At 38.2% G+C, this 21838-nt stretch overlaps 3 protein-coding genes across 4 annotated transcripts; 1 reads left to right on the top strand and 2 right to left on the bottom strand.

Annotated features, from left to right (window-relative positions):
- Positions 1 to 8123: 8123 nt before the first annotated feature.
- On the top strand, positions 8124 to 12508 carry LOC110605287 (glucan endo-1,3-beta-glucosidase 3). 2 transcript variants are annotated; one of them, XM_021743731.2, is made up of 4 exons: positions 8127 to 8594; positions 10058 to 11311; positions 11711 to 11738; positions 11906 to 12508. In XM_021743731.2, the coding sequence occupies exons 1-4, from the start codon at positions 8537 to 8539 to the stop codon at positions 12057 to 12059; spliced, it is 1494 nt and encodes a 497-aa protein (XP_021599423.1). In that variant the 5' UTR covers positions 8127 to 8536; the 3' UTR covers positions 12060 to 12508. The 2 variants fall into 2 exon arrangements, with proteins under 2 accessions (XP_021599424.1, XP_021599423.1); XM_021743732.2 differs by lacking the exon at positions 11711 to 11738 and having other exon boundaries at positions 8124 to 8594; positions 11906 to 12066.
- Positions 12509 to 12666: 158 nt separating this feature from the next.
- LOC110605288 (F-box protein SKIP28) lies at positions 12667 to 13802 on the bottom strand. Its single transcript, XM_021743736.2, has 2 exons — positions 13389 to 13802; positions 12667 to 13251 (listed from the first exon to the last, which is right to left on the bottom strand). The coding sequence occupies exons 1-2, from the start codon at positions 13800 to 13802 to the stop codon at positions 12667 to 12669; spliced, it is 999 nt and encodes a 332-aa protein (XP_021599428.1).
- Positions 13776 to 20122, bottom strand: LOC110604455 (pentatricopeptide repeat-containing protein At2g01860). The gene is made up of 2 exons (XM_043952488.1): positions 15606 to 20122; positions 13776 to 14388 (listed from the first exon to the last, which is right to left on the bottom strand). The coding sequence occupies exon 1, from the start codon at positions 19816 to 19818 to the stop codon at positions 18313 to 18315; it is 1506 nt and encodes a 501-aa protein (XP_043808423.1). The 5' UTR covers positions 19819 to 20122; the 3' UTR covers positions 13776 to 14388; positions 15606 to 18312.
- Between the last annotated feature and the right edge of the window lie 1716 nt (positions 20123 to 21838).

The following is a 21838-nucleotide window of genomic DNA, read 5'->3' as shown; positions in this document are numbered from 1 at the left end:
ATCATAGAGGAGGCTTTTTATTTAAAATATATTAACTACGGTCTTTCTTTTCCCTTTTTCGAGGTTGTCCATTCTATTTTTAGGTTTTACTGCGTCACTCCTCAAATGCTGACCCCAAATTCAATTTTGTTCATGAATGCCTTTGGGGCGATGTGTTAGGTCTTGAGTTTTTCCCCTTCTTTAAATTTGTTTACGACTTTTTTTCATAATTTTAAAGGTTAATAATTGATTCTTGAGTTTCTGTAGTCGAAGTGGTTTGTCCATTTTCACTAACCACAAGGATTCCATCAAGCATTGGATGGATAGTTTTGCCATAGTCGAAGCCAAAGGGGGCTTTGACTGGGGTTTAGAGCTAGGATGGGGTCCGTGGACACCTTTTGCTATACTTTCCCCTTTCTTTCTGAGTGGGAGTAGTTGTATTTTATCTAAATCTCTTCCTTTCCCTTTAAATACGATGTTTTCAAATGTCTGAATATTCGCCCACAGGAGGGATGTTATGTTGCTGGTATATGACTATTCCTTTATTTTTGCTTCTCTATCGATTTCACTGCTTTGTGTTTTTACTTGTTCTAGTGTTTTTGCAGCTTCTATCATTCTGATGGAGGACATTTCGACTCCCGAGAATTTTTTCCTCAACCATGATGCTATTTGGAAAGCTATGGAGTCTTTCAAGACTCAAAAGACCATGGATGTGGTCACTGAGATGTTAGGGGTAGAGCCCGTGCCAACTCAGGTTGTGCCTATTCTACCTCCCACTGAGGCCAGTATGGAGTTGGCTTTGGTCGGTTTCGATCAGGTTGATGTTATTCCCGCGGCTATTGAGGACACCTCTATTCTTGGGGAAAATTCGAAGGTTACTATAGTGAGGGCAGTGGTCAGCCCGGACAAGTCTTCTCCTATTAAGAAGGTAAGGTGATAAAGCCAAATTTAGACTCATTTTCTATATTGTTATTTATGTTAATTTACACATTTTCTACCTAATTTTGTGGTTTTGATATTATTTTGCAGAAAATGGAGTAAAATGGTAATTTGGTAAAAATGACCTTAAATCTGCCCAAAAGAGGGCAAAAGAGAACAAGCATGGTTTGCCCAATTTGTTTGCTCAAACCAAAGTGAAGCTGAAATGAAGAGAAGAATGAATTGCTGACTGACCAGATTGTTTGCCCAAGCAAACTGGGCAAACAGCGGACCAAGGCAGAAACAATGCACAGACAGCAGGCAAGACAGCCTGTCAGCCCGCTCCGTTTGCCCGCACAACCTAGGCAAACAAAGGAACAGCACGCAGACAGCAGAGATGACAGACGCTTGCCCAGTCTGTTTGCCCACACAACTCAGGCAAACAGCACCAGCAACCAGCAGACAACAGATTCGCCAAACTTGGAGACCAAGTCATCAAGAGTCCTTTTTCACTCCAACCACGTGGGACAGCTCAGCAACTCATTAATACACCTCAGCAGTCTCTCCTACATAATTAGAAAGCCAATTATCAAAAAGACACAAATGTCCTCCATGAGTTCAAATAGGAAAAGGAGTCTCATCTCAACAAGGAAACCTAGGGCAACCTCTTCAAGCTATAAAAGGGCATGCAAACCAGCAAAGAAATTATCTTTTGATCATCTCTCATCAACATCTTCGGCAGGAACTTCTCCAGCAGCCGCGCGCCCCTAGCCGGCCTTTCTTCTTCCTTTTTCTTGCTTTCTTTCTTTTCTTTTATGTTTGTTTCAGCCATGAGTGGCTGAAACCCTTATTTCTAGTTGAAGATTAGGTGAAACTTTAGTTGTTTATGGATTGGGAGATCTGAACATATTATGTTAATATTTTATTTATCAATATTTATGCAATTTGATGCTAAATTCTATTGTTGCTTTGTTATTTAGATCAATAGGGCCCATTGATTCTTGAGTGCAAAGTGATAATTTGTTAGTTTGGATGGTTTGAAGTCCGTAATTGCTTGAATTATTCAAACACAAGTAACCCTTGGTGTAAAAACCTAGAAAATTGCATAATCTAGCAATTTCACCATACGTTTGGGTAGCTAGAATTAGGTCTCTCTATTTCTTAATACAATTAACAGTTGTTAGATGCCAAAGATCCAAGGACGTTCCTTGGCAACTTGTTGATTAGTGGTTAATTAGAGGACGTTCCCTAATTAACCTATGCGTAAGGAGGGATATGGAGGTGAGAAGCGTCTTCCACCTCCATAACTAATTTATTGAGTCAAATAAAAGGATATAAGCATCAATGATCAATCCCAACAACTAAAGTGGATCCAACTCTTCAACTAGGCTTTCTCTCATTATTGAATTCTCTTTACTTAATTATTTGCTTTACTTTGCTATTTTTAATTCTAGTTTAGTCATCAAACCTCAAAACCCCCCAATTTACTTTTATTGTCTATTTATTTACTTGGTCTTAATTGAGAAAATAAGTAAGTATCAATTCCCTGTGGATTCGATCATTTTGCCACTATCTACAGTTGTAAAATTGCGGATAACCAAAAAGGTTATTTTTGACCGGCTTCGACAACCGCACAGTCATAAGGGGAGGCTTGAAACGGAAGAATTTTTGTCTCACTTAGGAGTTGGCCACCATTGCCTCTGGGATGACAGGAAAAAAGAGGCGGCTAGTAAAGGAATCCAAGCTGATCTCCTATCGGAAGGAGACTTCATCTTCCTCCAATCTGAGAAAACCTTCTTTGAATAAAGCGGGCAAAGGCAAGGGTAAGGAGGCCAGACTCAAGAGATCAATGAGGGGCTACCAAGGCTATGATAATACAATCTCTAAGATTAAGCAACTGATATATCTATCAATATTTACTTCCTATATTAACATATTTACTTTTTATAATCTATAACACTCCCCCTCAAGTTGGAGTATAGATGTTAATCATGCCCAACTTGTTACATATATAATCAACTCAAGTCCCATTTAAAGCTTTAGTGAAGATATCTCCTAGTTGTTCTCCAGTTCGAATATGTCCTATTGATATTATCTTTTGTTGGACCTTCTCACGAACAAAATGACAATCAATCTCGATGTGTTTAGTCCTCCCATGAAATACTGGATTGAAGACAATGTGGATAGCTGCTTGATTATCACACCACAACTTAACAGGCACCGAATTTGTGAACCCAACTTCTTCTAATTATTAACGCACCCAAAGACTTCACAAACGACTTGTGCCATAGCTCGATATTCAGATTCGCTATTAGAATGGGAGACCACATTTTGCTTCTTACTTTTCCATGAGACCAGGTTACCTCCCACAAAAACACAACATTCAGTAATTGACTTCCTATCAACCTTCGAGCATTCCTAATCAGCATCAGAAAAACATTCAATATTTGAGTGCCCATGGTTACCATAGAATAGGTCTCGTCATGGGGCCTCTTTAAGGTAACAAAGAATCTGTCCCAAAGCATCCCACTAGGTAATAGTAGGGGAGGGCATAAACTGACTTACCATACTCACTGAATATGCAATATCAGGATGAGTCACCGTCAAATAATTCAGCTTGCCAACTAATCTTCTATACCTTTTAGGATCTGCAAATGGCTCACTGTCTTATATGGTAAGTTGAAGGTTAGGGGTATTAATACATTTACTGTTTTGAGGCATTTTGACGGATTGTCCTATCAGATGCGATGGTGAAGTGTTATGGCAAAAGTGTTAGGCAGCTCATTTATGGCAAGCAGTTGCCTAATAAATGCTGAGCCGCTTCACCCATACCCAATCCATCATTCATGTCTTGTCTGTCAGTCCTGTTGTGTGCATAATTATGACCCTAGTGAGAATCTGCGTGTCTTAACGAGGTCGGCTTGCTTGCTTCAAGCATAGGTGAGGTCGAAAAGGTAGGAGGTCTGACCTGTATTCTATGATGGGTGGTCCTTCCGCAAGGTGGTCAGACTGGATGCTCTGGTGTAGACCCTTTTCCTTTCTTATACACGCGTCCCAATCTCAAGGGTCCATCATTATTATGTTATCAGGTAACTACATCATTGTCTACCCATTTTCACTTATAGCTCATAATCATCTTCATTCCGTTTAATGCCACCAGTAATTGCATCACCATTAAACTAATAAAAATTTAAACACACAAGATTTAATCATGCAAAATTAGGAGAATTAGGAATGAAAAAAGTAGAGCAAGACCACCTATGAAAAGTAACAAGAGAGACTCTTCATGGTTGAGACTTGAGTTGATGAAACCATTTTACAATCAATTCACCTAATCTCAAGGATTGGTAATTTGTTGCAAGTCCATAATAAGAGCTTTGAAGAAATGGAAGCCAATCGAAAATAAATTTCTTCAACATTACTTGGTAGGTCATGTCTTATATTTTTAGATAGGTTTAGAGGGTCTTTTTTGTAATATTCGGCTAAACTCTAGTCTCATAATTTTAACTTTTCGACGAAATCTCCATTAGAATTTTGGAACCGAAAACTTTATAAGGGTAGAATTGATTTTTATAAAATGAATTTTAATTATTTTAAAAATGTGTTAAAAAATAGTGTTTGGCTGTCGAACCTCCTAGGTTTAGCCGCCGAACATTAGTTGACAGACTCACCTATAAAAAAAGTCTCAACTCATAAGGAAGAAAGATTTTTCTCCATTTCGAGTAGAGGTGAGTCTATTGCCCTTTTCCTTCACAAATTCATCATTTAAGTAGTTTTTCTCATGGATTTTTATCTTTGGTTTTGAAGAATGAAGCTTGGGTTTTGAAGTTTTTGGCATTTAGGCCTTCGGAGCTCATTTCTCCCTCTTCTCCAAATTCCTTCTTGTTGTGGTTGTTGTTTCCCTAAGAGGTAAGTTGTGCTTTTAAAATCCTATTATTTTGATTAAGTTGCAATCTATTTTCATAAAGTTTTGGGCAGTTAGAGTAGTTGCATACAAAGGTTATGGTTTTTGTTTTGAATCTTTAATATTGATGTTCTAGATTGCTTGCATGTTACTTTTTAGGGGGTTTTCTAGTTGCTTAGAGGCTCCTAGGTTGTTTTAGAGTGGTTTTAAGTTGTTGCATGTGAGTTTGGCTGCGTTTTGAGGGTTGTTGGCTAAGACAGAATCAGGTTTTGCATTGCAGAAGAATCCATGTTTGGCCGCCGAACTTGCCTGTAAAGGCTGCTCTTCAGGCTGCCTAACTTACCTCCGAAAGTTTGACTTTTATATCTGTAAGGAGACTTTATTATGCCAAACCTGTTGCCAAAAGTCTCCTGTCTACCCGTTTTCAGTTAGTTTACTTCATGCTTTCTTATATGCTTTTAGGGGGTTTCTTGGGGTAGTTTAAGAGTTATAAAAGCCATGTTTGGTCCATCATTTAAGTTCATCTGTGTAGGATCAGACTTAGGAGATAGCAGAGGCTAGCAAAGAGACAACTGCTTCAAAGCCAAACTTGCGTCAACTAGAGATTAGTAGAATTAAACTAAACTATTAATTTTAAGAAATCAAACGTTTTAAGCATGCTTATGCATCACGAATGCCATGTGTATATGATTCGGTTGTTTTGCATTAGAATTCATGAATATGGTATATTTTATAATTAATTATTATTGTTGTAAGATTCAACTGCTTGCTTATACTGCGTCCCATATCAGCGGTTTACGGCAAATCAGAATTGTATATTTTAGCTAGCACAAAACTATTAAATAACTTGGGTTAACCATTTTGAGCTAAGTGGAAAGTGGGTCCAAAAGTTATTTGGGTCAGTTTGGGCTGGACTGTTTCAATTGGTATCAAAGCCACATTGGGTCAGACAAATTGTGCAGAGTTAGTGGACCTGCGAGGAAAGGGCTACCCGTGTGAGACGAGGTGGAGCCGCCCGAGGTACTAGCAAACCATAATATCCAAGGGTCCGGTTCTAATTTAGCAATTGTGTCTGATTCAGTTGCAACGAGGATGTCACAAATTTAGTAGGGGAGAGCGTAAGATTCAGCTGCTTGCTTGTACCGTGTCCCATATCGGCGGTTTACACCAAATCGGAATTGTATATAATAGCTAGCACGAAACTACTAAATAAGTTGGGTTAACCATTTTAGGCCAAGTGGAAAGTGGGTCCAAAAGTTATTTGGGTCAGTTTGGGATGGACTGTTTCAATTGTGGTTGGATGTTGGACGACCCACTAGCCCTCGAGCATGTTATGATATATTATGATGGATACGAAAGTCTAGGTCGGAGCCCATTCTATGCCTGCCCTTGGCACTATACAAGAGACATACTAGGGTGCCCATTCTACACTCCTGACACTATTGATATATTATGTTATATTTAAGAGAAAGTCCTGAAGAGCGCCGTCCATTATAGGCCGAGCACTATTGAAATTATAGAGGATTACTGGTGACAAGTCCATCCTGATGTGAATTGTTTGTATTATGACGTATTTATATGATCATATATCTTATTAAACTGTTGTATGTTATATTTATACTCACTAAACTCTAGTAACTTATCCTTTTTCTCTAATCTCAGGTTTGTAGGACCAATGCTAGCTCGGGAGGTTATAAATATTCTATGGTATAACTTGTTTGTAATAGTATAGTTGTGAATATGTAATATATTATGGTTTAGATTTATACTTTGCCCAGATTTTTCTTTTATGATCCCTTTGTTAATGATCTGTTTATGTAAAAATTCTAAGTTTAAATTATGTTTGAACCTAATAGAGGTATGCAACAATGACTAAACTAGAGCATTTGATGGGATTTTTAATATATTGTAGGATGTATAGTGAATTTGCTACAATTTTCAGCAAACTTAAATCGGTATAAATTCTAGCACGATAGTGATTCGATTTTTAAATCGTTACATTTTCAACGATGATGGTAATGAAATGAGATTTATTTTAATGAGTTCGGCTCAAGCTAGAAAATTGATTATAGAATCAACAGCATACGACAATATAAAGTTAGGAGTAAAGTTATAAATAAGGAGAGTGAGTATAAGTTAATTCTTCTAACAATATATATATATTATGGAATAGAGGGAAGTAGACTAGGGATGGGTAACTTTCTCCAACTTAAAGTGGCAGAAAAAAGAAAAAAAAGCAAATAGAATTAAACAAGTTTAAGGTATATAACAATAATAGTAATAATTGTTATTATTATTGTTATAGACGTTTAATTTCATTTTACTTACAATGTTTATCTTCTTTAAAGTTTATGCATGCTTGATTATAGAAGTGTTAATAATAGATGTTTAACAAATTATAAGGAGATTTAATTTTATCTACTTTCAATATTTGCCACATTTGATTATATCATTTTTGCTAATAAATATTTAATAAATTTCAAAGAGATCTTAATGAGCATATAAAATAAAATGATAATCCTGATAAACTTAATACTAGTAGGCACGTATTATAAAATTTTGTAATTATTACAGGATCATAAAAAAAAACTATATCTGGATTATAAATATGGAAGAGATCTCCAGGATTTTGGGCTTCTGAGGGCTTTTCTCATTCACGGAATGGAGGATGATCTTTGTAATACTGCTGATACTTGCTGTTGCCGTTGCATACAAATATGGAAGAGCTTTGCTTCCTCGTCCCGGCAGGGCCAGGCCAGGCCACTGCCCGCAATGAGCAGAACTGGCCGATGACCTCCACATTGTTCTCTAGCTCATGGTTTATTTTGTTGCTAGATCTTGGGCTTTATTTGTGTGGAACTTTTGTAATTTGGCCTGCATCAGCTGTTCGAGTCTACAACCCCATTATGGACTCCAGTTATCTTTTAACAAAATCCAAGCATAGGTACGAGAGCATAAGTTCCTCTTACCAAAAACAGTCGCAATCCATATGGTCGATAGCTACTAAGGTTGGCACTTTGCAGGTAACATTTTCGTAGGATCCAAACAGCAAAATACAGATAAACACGTAAGCATTATTCTTTGTGGGGGCTACACCATTCCAGACCAAAGATAACAAAAAAAAAAAAAACATTAAAATACAAGCATCCGGAAACTAGAATATGACCGTTGATTGAATCCAGCTTTCCTTCCACGTCAGCACTGAAACCATCCTCGTAGACCATGACCAGACAAGTCCTCTCTTCTCTGTTCCCTCTGCATTAAAAAAGCCTGAGGGCTCCCAGACAATTATAAGGAATTTTCCTCTGCGGTACTCCTCATTTCTTGCCATGCACCTTCGTGTTAATTTCAGCCGTAGGATGTCTGAATCACTGAAAAGTATAGGGCGCTGTCTCTTGTGCTCCCTACAGAAATAAAACAGAACAGGAAAATCCCATAACTCTTCTTCGCGGATCTGTCATAAATCACAAACCAAGCTTGAAGCGTTCCTTTTGTTGTGTTTAGTTCTTGAAGAACTATTACACTAGTTCAAAAACACTTGTTTCTGTTTCGCTTCCCACCGAGACCTCAAAAGGAGCTACCTTTTCTCTCTCCACTTTCTTTCACTCGAGATTGATTATTTGTTTTCGTTCTCTCTTTTTTCCCCCCTCTTTCCTGTTTTCTGGTTTAATCTATAGATTTCTTTTTCTGGGTTTTACGTTTTTTGAATATTGAGTGCCTGTAAGAAAAGATTCTATGGCTGTGGTGCTCTTGCTCTTGTTATTGGTAGCCTCTGCGGTTTCTGCTGACGAAGGTAAGCTTTTCAATCTGAGTTTAGTGGCTTTCATATGTTTTTTTTTTTTTATAACTTTTTAACAGGACTCGGCTGTTTCTCTTTGTGGGTTTGGTTCGTTTTTGTTTATAACTATGTGTTCAGATGATTCCAAACAGTTGTCATTTCCATGTGTTTGCTCTATTCTAATAAGAAAATTTTGATATTTAACTTTTGTGTGCCGAATCATTCTTCTATTTTGCATGTTTTTCTTGCTTTTTCTGCTTGCCTTATCTTTCATTCTAAGTTGATTTCTTTATGTGCATTGATGTGCTTCACCATCTGGGTTTGTTTTCCATAAGAGGGGAGGGTCTTGTATCGAATCTGAGCAGTTCTTTTTTTTTTTTTCTCTTAATATTCTGTATCTGCTATTTCTTTGTCTCGCAATATTGAGCTTAGAGTGAAGTTTCTAATAAAACAATCATTAATTATTGAAGTTCTAAATGATAGATTAGGTTCCTAATTTACATTTTAGCTAAAAGCAGCAGCAGTAATGGTTTGAATTTAAAGTCACAATCTTGCTTTACTTTATTGCAAATCTTTCAGTGGAAAACTGCTAGACAAGGAAAGAGAATCTTTTAGTCGGGTTGGCAAGGCATTTGGAGTTAATCCTCGCAGGACTAGGATCGACTCCTATCCCCCTATCCATCGACCTAAACAAAAAATCCCTCTGAATATCCAGTTATTTCTGGCAGGAATTTTTTAATGTTGATATTCTTGGCCTAAGTGCATAAGCCTTCAACTATGAGCAGACAAGGGGGCAAATTCAACATAAACTGTGTCATGTGTCACCAAAATGACAGCAACTACCTTGAAGTAACTTTATCTGTTGTACGTAACAAGGAACAGAACCATTTATTTAAGAATTCTTGGCTCATAGGTTTTGATAATTGAAGTCATAGATTTGTATGTAAGCTCTGGAATGATAGTATCTTTCCTTCACTGTAGAAAACCTTGTTTTGAAATGGTGGTAGAGAAGCAAAGAATATAAGTATAGCTATTCTAGTTTCCCCCCTTTTTGTCCTTTTCAGTTTCAGTTTCAGGGCCCTTTTTATTGTTTTCCTGGATTGGTGCATATTCATGCTTACTATTATTGCTTGATGTCTTATTATGGGTTATAATTTGTTTGAATACCTATAGTCATTGGGATTGCATTGAAGGTGTTCAACTAAGGTTTAATGCTACAAATCTTTGGGGACCAGCTGTCTATATGGAAATGGCTTCTCCGTGCTTGTATATTTTATCTCTTTATGTCAAATGCTTGCCTTTCTTGAATGCTTTGGTTTCTCTCCTGTTAAAAACTTGTTTGTCTGATTCAAACTAGTTTTGCCAGCTTTTGTGATCAAGCCATTGATGCTTTTGATTTACCATGAAGATGAGCTATATTCCATCAAACGAGAAACATATGCTTGTCAAAATTCTTACACTTTAATCACTTATTCCAGATTCTTTCATCGGTGTCAATGTTGGTACTGCCGTATCAGACATGCCAAGCCCAACTCAGGTGGTGGCCCTTCTTAAGGCTCAGAATATCAGACATGTCAGGCTCTATGATGCTGATCGAGCCATGCTGCTCGCACTTGCCAACACAGGCATCCGTGTAACAGTTTCTGTTCCTAATGAGCAGCTCCTTGGGATTGGTCAATCCAATGCTACTGCAGCTAACTGGGTTGCTCGCAATGTAATAGCCCATGTTCCTGCCACCAACATTACTGCCATAGCAGTTGGATCCGAAGTTCTAACCACCCTCCCAAATGCTGCCCCAGTCTTAGTCTCTGCCCTAAAGTTCATCCACTCTGCCCTTGTTGCATCTAATCTTGATGGCCAAATTAAAGTTTCTACTCCACACTCTTCTTCTATCATCCTAGACTCCTTTCCTCCTTCCCAAGCTTTCTTTAATCGCTCATGGGACCCAGTCATGGTTCCCTTGATGAAATTTTTGCAGTCAACTAGGTCATACTTCATGCTAAATGTATATCCGTATTATGATTACATGCAATCAAATGGTGTGATCCCTTTGGACTATGCGCTTTTTCGTCCCCTCCCTCCTAACAAGGAAGCTGTGGATGCTAACACGCTTCTTCACTACACAAATGTATTTGATGCTGTAGTTGATGCGGCATATTTTGCAATGTCCTATCTAAACTTCACCAATGTCCCCATTGTTGTTACTGAGTCTGGTTGGCCCTCCAAAGGTGACTCCAATGAGCCAGATGCGACAATTGACAATGCAAACACTTACAACAGTAACTTAATTAGGCATGTCCTTAATAACACTGGCACTCCCAAACATCCAGGGATTGCAGTTAGTACTTATATTTATGAGCTTTATAATGAGGATTCAAGACCTGGACCGGTTTCTGAGAAGAACTGGGGACTTTTTAATGCCAATGGAGTTCCAGTTTATGTCTTGCACTTGACAGGTGCTGGTACTGTGTTGGCAAATGACACTACAAACCAGACGTTTTGTGTTGCGAAGGAGGGTTCTGACCCAAAGATGCTACAGGCAGCACTGGACTGGGCTTGTGGACCAGGAAAAGTCGATTGCTCGCCTTTATTGCAAGGCCAACAATGTTATGAGCCAGACAATGTGGTTGCACATTCAACATATGCCTTTAATGCTTATTTCCAGTCGATGGCCAAGTCTCCAGGGACCTGTGATTTTAAAGGGGTGGCTACCATCACTACCACTGACCCAAGTAAGAATTTATATTTCCTACAAGAAAGATTTGTATACAATTAGTTGGTAATTGATTTATGAGCATTAACAAGAAGCATCTAGCAGAAAAACCTTTATGCATCTAACTGAAAAACAATGGAGAAAACCTGGCCTTTGAGTGGCCTGTCATGAATGTGGGCGGAACTCCTTGTTGAATTGCTCTAGAGAGTTGTGGCTTTTGTCCAAGTATTAGAGAATTTTGTTCCTTTTGCCAAACAAGTTGGAATTTTCTTTTTTTAATGCTTTTTGAGAACATGATTGCTAGATGGGTATTTTTCCGTTAGATATTTGCGAGTAGAGGTCTCACGGTGCATTTAATTATTGATTGCCAGCATTGCTTGCTGACTGTAGAATCACTAATATTGTTTCACTGGTGCAGGTCATGGTTCTTGTAAATTTCCTGGAAGGTATTAATTATAGCTTTTAAATATAACCTTCTGTCTAATACTTTCCCACGTTTCTTGTCATCTTCTATCTAATTTACTGTTCTGTCTCTCAATTTCAAACTCTGCTTCCATAATTTCCCAGAATGTTTTGCTGAAATTTCTTCTCTCTGCTTGTGTTTTGCGTGTAGCTCTGGGAGAAATGGCACCTTGACAAATACCACATCACTTGCCCCATCTTCCAATTCAACAAGTTCTGACAGCCCTCCACTACATATCCATAATGTGGATCCTTTCACAATCTCTGTGATAGGTGCTTTGCTAACGAGTACAGTTTTCTTGTAAAACTGGATGTTTGTATGACGTGCAAATCTCGGATGCCAGTCATTTGGAAATTTTGGTTTCAATTCTCTTGTACAACTTGCAGCATTCCCAATTTTGGTCCTCTTGGATAGGAGTATAAGGGGTGGCAGGATGTAGTTCTATGTTCTAACATGAGTATGGTCATTTGTTCTTGTACAAAACCATCCAAAAGGATTGCTTGGATTTTTTTGTAACTATTAGGGTGACATGGTTGTATTCTTTGAACAGGATTCATGACTTGTTCATTCTATTCAGTAGTATGGTGATTATGTTAGGTTGTTCAGAATTTGATTTCTTGTTTCTTCCAGCTACCTGTTGCCCACACGAACAGAGGAGAATTCTGCTGGAGTTTTTTTGATCCGAGTCTCACAAATTTGTAATCACATCTTCATTGTTTTTACCCTATTGAGCATTGCATTCTTTGCTTGAACATATTCTTGATTGTTATTTTTATACCTTTGCTTTAAGCAGATCTTGTACAAATCTTATCTGGAAGTTTTAAACTACTGTGTAATAAGAACATCTGAAACACGAAGTAACTTCAGTGAATTCTATACAACTAGAGCATGCGATACATTATTCGACAGCATCACGAGTCTACGAGGGCTGTCATATGACATGCTTCACAAATGAATCCAGTGCAACCTGGAGAGCTGAACTGCTGGTTGCTATGTTGCTTGCAATATGGCTTGTTGCAATAGTTACATTTTGGAAGATTAAGCCAACAATTTGAACACAATATGTCTGGACATGCAGCCTCCTCTAGTTCTTCAGCACACACACATCCTCCACACTCTTCACACCTTGGAATGCAGAAGTTGCATCCCCTGCAAATTTCAAACAACTGGCCTCTCATCTGCCTGCAAGTTTCCCTTGGACAATCAAAAACCATTCTAACTTCATTGCATTGCGGACAGATACCCACGTCAATTATCCGATCACTTTCTGTGCTTCTTGATGATGAACTTCTATAGTGATGATACAGGATAGGGGGTAGCTTCTGTTGCAGTGGATTCATTTTAAGATGGGAGAAAATTGTTTCAACATGTTCTTTCTTTATGTTGTAGATACCATTTATCTGCAAGCTCTTTAAGTTGTTTTGATGATGGGATAGTGTATTCACAGCTCTGATGATTCCCTCAGGGGTTAAGCCAGTGCATGCTGGTAGATGGAGCTGAATCAATAGAAAGGTAAAGGATTTCGTTAATGTTCATAGCATTCGAAAGCTTTTGCTTGGTGAGTTATGCCTGGACTTTTTTAAAGAATACAAAATTAATCAAGTATTTATCAAGTTGGTTTCCATGAGCATACCTTAGTGATAAAAGGATTTTTCTCTGCAACTCTTTGAAGCCCATCATTAGTTATTTTTTGACAGTTCCTGAGAACCAAAGCTCTCAATCTACCATTCGCCTTTGTAGTGATTTCCCACAGAATTTCATTAGACAACCGCGAGCTCAAAGGCCTGTCAATGATGATATCCAACCACGGCAATACATCTTTATTGACTGCATCTCTAAATGACATGCAAACTTCACTCATGTTAATAAGCTCATATACAGGAAGATAAGCCAAGACGAAGAACAAAGCCTCGTGGGGTGGCCCTGGCTCGGCTTGTGGGTTTGATGAATTGGGACGGGAATCAAGAGAAGGCAAGATTGGAAGAGTCTGCATGGACACGCCAAGAGCTTCATCTTTTTGGTGTTCTTCAAAATGTGAAATCTCCATATCCTCAAGCTACAGAAATGGTAATGGAGCTCCTATATGATTATAACTTGCAAAAAAAAAGCAGATTTGGAAAAGGGAAGTAATGAGAGAGAATATATACAGGAGATTATATGTATGGACCAAAATGAGCCACATAGTACTGCAAATTGCAAGTGGGTTGGAGGATAAGAGTCAAAGCCTTCACATTTCCTTGCTTACAAAGCAAAACCCTGTATTGTCTTGGTCCAGGCTTATCATGCAATTGCAATAACAACTTACAGAGCAGACAAATTCTTAAAGATTTTAACATTAGCTAAAAGATGTTAGTGTTCATGATCAAAATTAGGAATCAGCTGGTTAAAGGTATTGGATATATAAATCTACTGCCACGACTGTGGCAATGATGATATGAAGAAAAACTTACACGACCGTGCCACTCAAATTAGATAATCATCAATGATCTAAAGATCAACAGCAGTCTTAAAGAGTAAGACGTACACCTTGTCAATTGAAAAATACAAGAAGCCTCCTACAGAATGAGTAACATATGAACCAAAGCTAGCTCCCACTATGCAATGCCAAGCTGGACCATATGCTGATCAAATTCCTGGAAGATTAAAAAAAATGGTTGGATTATTCATATTTAAAGCGCACCCTCCTAACATAGTGAGTCCACATTGCATCGGCACGGCTAAAAGACCAGTTGTTTAGTAGTTTCTAGTTAGGATATTATACATACTATCGGAAAATACTTTCTCAGTCTATCGCTTCTTATATCTGACCCATAGTGACTATTAAAATTAGTTTAAATAACTTTTGAATTTATTTTTTATTTAACTAAAAATTATTAATTCAAATTATTTAGTAGTTCCTAATTAGGATATTATATATATTATAAAATTCCATAATTTCCCAATGTGGAAAATGCTTGCTTAGTACCAAGCGGTGTATATGGATCTTACAGAAATCATAAGGAGACTGCAAAGGGGTAAATCTAGTGAAGTTTTGCTTCTGTGACCCTTTTCACATAGAAATCTAGATGGACAGGACAACTTGCTTGCTCAAGGCTAAACTACAGGCCAACGTCAACTGCAAAATAAAGCTCATTTTGTGCTAAGTTGATAGCTTGTTGGGACACTTGTGACAAACTTGGACTATTAAAAATGCTTGCTATTTCCATTTTCAGGGTCTTTCCTTTTGTGAACAAACTGTAGTGGCCTCCCATCCTTCACTCGAATGTGTCATGATGCGCATTGGACATATAAATGCTTCAACATTTTAAAATGAACATCAATATCCAAGTACTGAATTGCAAGCTTATGTTTTTGGATGATTAACTGTAAAACATCATTGTTTAGAGTCTAATTGTCTAAGTAATCTTAGACAAGAAAGGGGCAAAGGACACGCGTGAAAGTGAACAATTGGTCCATTCCAATTTCAAACCCAACATAAACACTGACACAGTTGGACCACCTTTAGACATATTCACAATAATGAATAATCCTCTACTGTAAGCATCCGAGACTTGTTTATTAATATAGAAACAATAAATGATTCATTATGAAATGAAGATATCTGCCCAGAAGCATCGAAGCAAATAAAGTTCTCCAATAAAGAATCCCCAAAAAACAATTCTTAATGCAGTTTCATTTCAACGCCTAATTCAACAGGATCACTTGCTAGCAAAACTTATCAGATACCAATAAATGATCACAAACAAGCATACCCATTTCTTTAAGCTTGCATAATCAAATGAATATCAGAATAAGGAAAATGAAGGAAACGAAAGGAGGCATATCATTTAATAAACAAAAGATTTGTAACCTTCTTAAGTGCAAGAGCTAGACGTTTGCTGTGGAGCTTTCCAGGCATGGAGTCAAGCTGCTCACGAGCACACTTAAAAGCTCGAGTCTGCAAAGGAATGGGCATATCAGAAGCTCTAACACTTACATTAAGCCTGTCGTATTGCTCTTGCTGTTCTTTAGCTTTCTTCTTCTCTATCAAACTATTCAAGAACCGGCTCCTCCTCTCCAACTCCAGCTCTGCTACCTCCATTGTACCGGATTCTTTTCCCTTATCCTATGATCATTCAAACAACCCACTTTCTTTTGTTTTTTTTCTACTTTTTCCTATGAGAATAAAACAGCTCGATACTGTGGTTACTGGAAATGCATACAAGTGCTTGAGAAAAAGTCACATAGAAGGAAAAAGAGAGAGAAATAAAAAGCAAAATAGATGCAAAGAAAGCAACAAGAAAGAAGTGGAAAGAGTGTAAAAGGAGCAAAATTTCTTGGATATACGATAATGTAGGTTCTGGGTGTCTCTTTTCTTTATCTTTTCCAAGCTTTTATGTGGGCAATCGGCGAGGCCGTTGTTGGGTAAGGCGTAGAGGAGACAATCAAATATTTAGTATTTCAGCGAGAAGTTTTCAGCCGACTAAACCAAATTAACCTAACCTCACCCAACAATGTGTTGTTGTATTAGCGAAAGACCGGAGTTGAAGCCTGTGATGATTATGCTGACTGCTGCGGTCAATTATTTGTGATTTTGATGCTTGTTTGTTAGGTTTCTTCAACTCTTGATAGATTGATGTGTGTTAGTTAGTTACTTAGATACCTGTAAAAACTGAAGAACTGTCGTTATTTACAAAGATAAAAATCTAATTTTTCTAGATTCATAGTTTAATGCACCATCTTTGAATCTGTATGTTTATTTTTCATCAGAACATGAGATCATTTTTCTCCAATGAGGGCAACAAATCACAATAGTATGCTAATATTTTTCTTTAATACCATTAACTTATCTCATTACTATAATTTTGATTCAATTTGATTTTTATAAAATTTATTATTCAATTCTTCTTTTTTAAAGTACAATTTAAACTTAAATTTATAAGTGCCAATCCACTTCAATATAATTCTTATTTCAAATATAGCACCACTCCAATTTACTAGTGAATTCCAGTTTGGACGGTTATTTTTACAGTAAGATCAAGAAATAGTCTGATTGGTTTTTCTTTCACCATCAAGGTATAGGAACTCCCAACTCCTGAAATATTTATCATTCTAGTAGAAAGGGAGAGGGCTACCTTCTGTTGTGCAGCTCATAAGTTATATTATGTCTTTGTGTCAATTTAATTATCAACATCATTAAACTAATAACCTTATTAATCATTATTTATCTTAATTTTACTGCTAAGTATACTTTCTTACTAAACCTGCAGCCACCAGTTTGTTTAAAACGCAGAGAGATAAAGCTTCTGTTTCCCCTTTTTTCTTTACAATTATCCATTTCTTATTGGCCCTTATGATTTATTGCTTGCTAGCTAGCTAGCATAACACAGGTATAAAGCTCAAACACCCATTACAGAGTTCAACAATGTGCGTAGCTGCGTTTATTTTGGAATCTCGCCCTCTCTACCCTTTGCTTCTCTTGCAAAACAGAGATGAGTATCACAACAGGCAAGTTTCTGTATTAATGGGTTTTGAGTTTTCTTTTTGTTCCGTATGGTCTGTTGATTTGCAGGCCAACAGATAAACAAGAGTCCCAAGGAAATATAAACAGTTCTGTCGTGATAAATCTTCTAATTTACACCATTATCTTACAAAAAATTACAAACCACTTATCATGATTATACATAATTACTAATCAAGATGACATTTTTCTACAATCACACACTCATCCGATTGGTGGTCACATTGGCACTTGGAACCTTATTTTGTTCTATGCAACATCATAGAGTCCAAAGAGTCCCAAGGAATTTGCTGAGGCACTGGTGAAAAAGGCTCGTCAGCTCAATGGGTTTAACCTGTGAAGTATTATATTTCAAAAGCTGTCTTGAGACAGTCTTAGTGAGCACTAGAGCCTAAATAAGGGATGACTCATCCGTTTACCATATGTATGCATGTTCATGTTTGATTGATTTATTCTGTCAATGAAGGTTGGCAGATAAAAGCATGTATTTAATAATCATCTGAACTAAACAATCCTATTTTCGGAATATCACCACAAACAGCTGTCAAATATGTATGTGCATAACATCTTATGTTTTTCAATCTCCACGAAATCCAAGGAAGGTAAGATACTCTCAAACTTCAACAACAGATTGTCACCCCAAGTTGTACAATTGAATGGATAAACAATAACAATCAGGAACACAAGAAGAACGATATTTATAGAGAACAAAAACACTTTGCATGCAGAAAGTATTGACAAGATTTTATGAACTCATTCATGCACAACTAAATCGCATTGGAATTATTCCTACAAATTGTCCGAAGGACTCCACCATTACAAAATAAAAATCCACTGCTTTTTTGTTTTAGCGTCCAATCCACAGCATATTCTGATAACAGCAACAAAGCATCAACAATTTTACTTCCATATGAACTCAGTTTCTCATTTTGAATACAAATATATCCATGTGCATGTGGCATGTCAACAAACATTTGTTTGGATTTACACAAGTGACAATTTTACAGTTCATGCATAGGGATTATTGATTTCAAAGGTCCAAAATAGTTCAGAAACTTTACATTGTTTCTCTTTCAAGTTGCAGTAATTCTGACTTCATTTTCTCATCCAACTTGAATCCCGCCATCTCTGCTTCGTTCCAGATCTCCTTACACTTTGCCAGCCTCCCATAAACCATATAAACTGTAATCAAGTCCCTATATATGTCGTAAGTTGGAGAGAAACCCGCTTCCTTAAGTTTTGAAAAATATCTCACAGCCCTCGAGAGATCATTCAAGGCAACAAACAGCTTGATAACAACACGATAAGCGGGGAGATCAAAGAGACAATTTGATCCCTCCATTTCCCACACCACAGTTAACGCCTGCCTGAATTTATTCTCAGAATAGTAGCTGTGAATCAGAGTAGTGTACATAACAACACTTGGCTCGCGACCCGATAGTTTAAACCAATGGAACAGACTATTAGCTAACTCAAATTTTTTAAGCCTGACGAGAACCTTCATTATAGCAGTGCAATCCTGATGGCTTAAATTCAAATTTTCTCTTTCCCCAAGCTCATACAACAACTGCTCCACAAGCATGTGTTTATCAGGGTTCTTTCCAAACTCCAATATTAATTTTGCATATATGTTGGGGTCTAACATTCTTTTGTCCTGGGTGGCTACCGAGAGAAGGTTCCAAGCCAGTTTTAAGCTTCTACCACGAATGAAGCCCCTAATCATTGCCTCAATCACACCTCGACTTGCAAAACTAGTGAACTTTTGAAAGTCGAATGGGAATTTTAAGTCTTGATTCCTTGCCAAAACCTCAACAGTGGAAGCCAAAATCCGATCATCAGGGAAAAGATGAGGTTGTTTCTGAGCCCAACAGAAGGTCTGTAGAGCTCGCTCTGGAAGACTCATATGACCCAGCTCTCGAATTGTTAATGACAAGGACCCTTTACGCAAGAAACGGGCACAATCATTTAGAACTACAGATACATCATCATCTGGATTAAGGCGCTTAATTTCCTTGGCTAAACTGACAAGAAATGTTGGATTTTTGTAAACACGCTTGCATATAGTGTCCCGCGAAGAAACTACCCATGGACTAACATTTTTAATGTGTCTCTTCGGAGTAGGAAGTCCCAGAGGTCTCAGTTTGTAAGGAAGTGAAAGTGGGAGAGGTCTTTCTCTATTCAACTTTCCAGGCTTCTGAGGGATCCTCCCTTGAAAAAGAGAGGATATTGCTTCAATCTCATCTGCTTCCCAAACAATATCATCATTATGCCCCGCTATTTCCTCTTCTTCCTCTTGAGATAAATAACCATTATCGTCCAGAACAGGATCCGTTTGCGAGGGGTCACCACCAGTGGTGGGTTTTTTCAGGAACAAATTAACCCCAAAATCAGGAGGAAGCTTATATCGTCGCGGAGACCGAAGGTTTTTGGGTAGCTTCTTTCTGTAGTGTGCTTTTCTATTGGAATGTGCAATCAAAGTTAAGGGTATCCTGCTTTTCCAATAAAAATTACTTTGCAATGGCACCACTGGACGCAGACCCAAGAACAAGAATTTACAATCCATCGTCTTCGCAATGAAAATAAAAAAACGGTTGAAACTTGCAGTTCTAAGGCATCCTAACAGAAATTTTGTCGAACATGTGATGTGCCATTTCTTTGCCACTCAACAGAAACCACTTCCACAATTCAATATCCCAACTTGGCTGGTCATGCTCATGCTTGCACCTTTTGGCTTACCTGTGAGGAAATCAAACCATTAATATAATATGAAATCCCCTCCCTAAAAGCCGATAAAGTCTATGCTAATACTATCTTGGCTTTTATATAGGCCACCCAAAGTGCTCGTGATTCTGTGTGTGCGTGCGTGTGAGGATGGCAAGTTAGAATTCACAAAAAACAAATTAAAAAAAGAAAAGGAGAGAAATGAAAACTTAGTCAATTTCTTAATTTTAAAAAACACAATAAAAATTTGAAAAAATTACGTTTTAGTCTCTGAAATTTAACATAATTAACACTTCTATCCTTCTATTTTGGCGACCCAACACTTAAGTCCCTCACTTTCTTTTCCGTCCAAATTCATAGTCCTTCCGTCCATTTAAACCGTTTGATCAAAGAGTCAAAGGTATAATTTTTTCCAAAAATACCATTCTCTCAATGTAAAATCCCTATTTTTATTCTCTTTCATGTTTTCTCCAGTTGCAGAAAGGGTAGGAAGAAGAAGAAGAAGAAGAAGAAGAAGTTGCAGAAAGGGTAGGAAGAAGAAGAAGAAGAAGAAGAAGAAGAAGAAGAAGAAGAAGAAGAAGACGAAGAAGAAGAGCCATTTGGGTTTGGGTTTTATTGTAATACCCGGCTAGACTCCGGTACCGAAATTCCTACCGTCCGGTGGAATCTCGGATGTCGGAGACCTCTAGAAGGGTAAAACCATGTTTTCATAAAATGTTTTAATGTATTTGATGCTTTTAAGTAAAAAGGAAAATGAGTTTTGTATGAAAACAACCTTGGAGGAAAACCCAGGTTCGGTCGCCGAACCTCAAGTTCGGCCGCCGAACATGCAGGCATTTCGGGTGTGCCTTAGGCCCCCGAAGGCATAAGTGAGGGAAGTCCAGGTTCGGCCGCCGAACATGGCATGCATGCGGAGGCACGTTCGGCCCCCGAACGTGGCCTGGCCAGCCACTATAAAAGGGTCCCTTAGCCGAAAACGGGCGAGTTTTTCTCCCCATTGTCGGCCAAGGTGAGCTCTCCGCCGTCCCTCACCAATCTTTGAGTTCTTCCTTCAAATCTTTCAAGTTTTTCACGAGTTTTCATCTTGTTTTGAAGATTTTCAAGTTTTGAGCAAGTTTTGGAGCTTTGAGGTTCAAGAACTCAAATCTCTCCCATCTTCGAGTTTAGGTTGTCTCTCTCTCGATCTTCAAGAGGTAAGGGTCGATCTTGAACTCATTCCATGTTTTAAGTAAGTTTTATGAAGATCTATGGGGTAGAATGCATGTTTAGCTTATAGTTAGGTTTTTGAGTTTATGTTATGTTTTGAGCAATGTATGTTGGATTTGTGTTGTTTGATGTGTTGTAGTTGGGGTTTAAGGTAGTTTGAGACCCCTAGGAGCTTGTATGCATGTTTTGGTTGAGCTATATGCATGATGGCATGAGTTTGAGGCATTTGTGCATGTTTGAACCAAGTTTCTGCCCTTCGGGAGAAACCAGGTTCGGCAGCCGAAAGGACTTTCGGCCGCCGAACCCTCTTGTGGAGGCAGCATTCGGCTGCCGAAGCTTGCCTCCGAAAGGAGACTTTCGTCTCTGTCTGAGAGTTTCGGCCGCCGAAAGTGCCGCCGAACATGCATGAGTTTCGCCTCTGTCTGGGAGTTTCGGCCGCCGAAGGTGCCGCCGAACCTGCCTGACTTTCGGCTCCAGAGGGACTTTCGGCTCCAGAGGGACTTTCGGCCGCCGAACCTGCCGCCGAAAGTGTCCTGTCCAGCCTTCCTTTGCATGTTTTTGCATGGATGTTTTGAGTTGTTCTAGGGGGTTTTTGGGGAGTAGTTTAGAGTTATGTTCATGTATGTTTGGTCCCTCATTTGAGTCCACCTGTGTAG

Source organism: Manihot esculenta, chromosome 17 (assembly GCF_001659605.2).
Source record: "Manihot esculenta cultivar AM560-2 chromosome 17, M.esculenta_v8, whole genome shotgun sequence".
In the NCBI taxonomy this organism is placed as follows: domain Eukaryota; kingdom Viridiplantae; phylum Streptophyta; class Magnoliopsida; order Malpighiales; family Euphorbiaceae; genus Manihot; species Manihot esculenta.
This window is presented reverse-complemented; position numbering and strand designations above follow the sequence as displayed.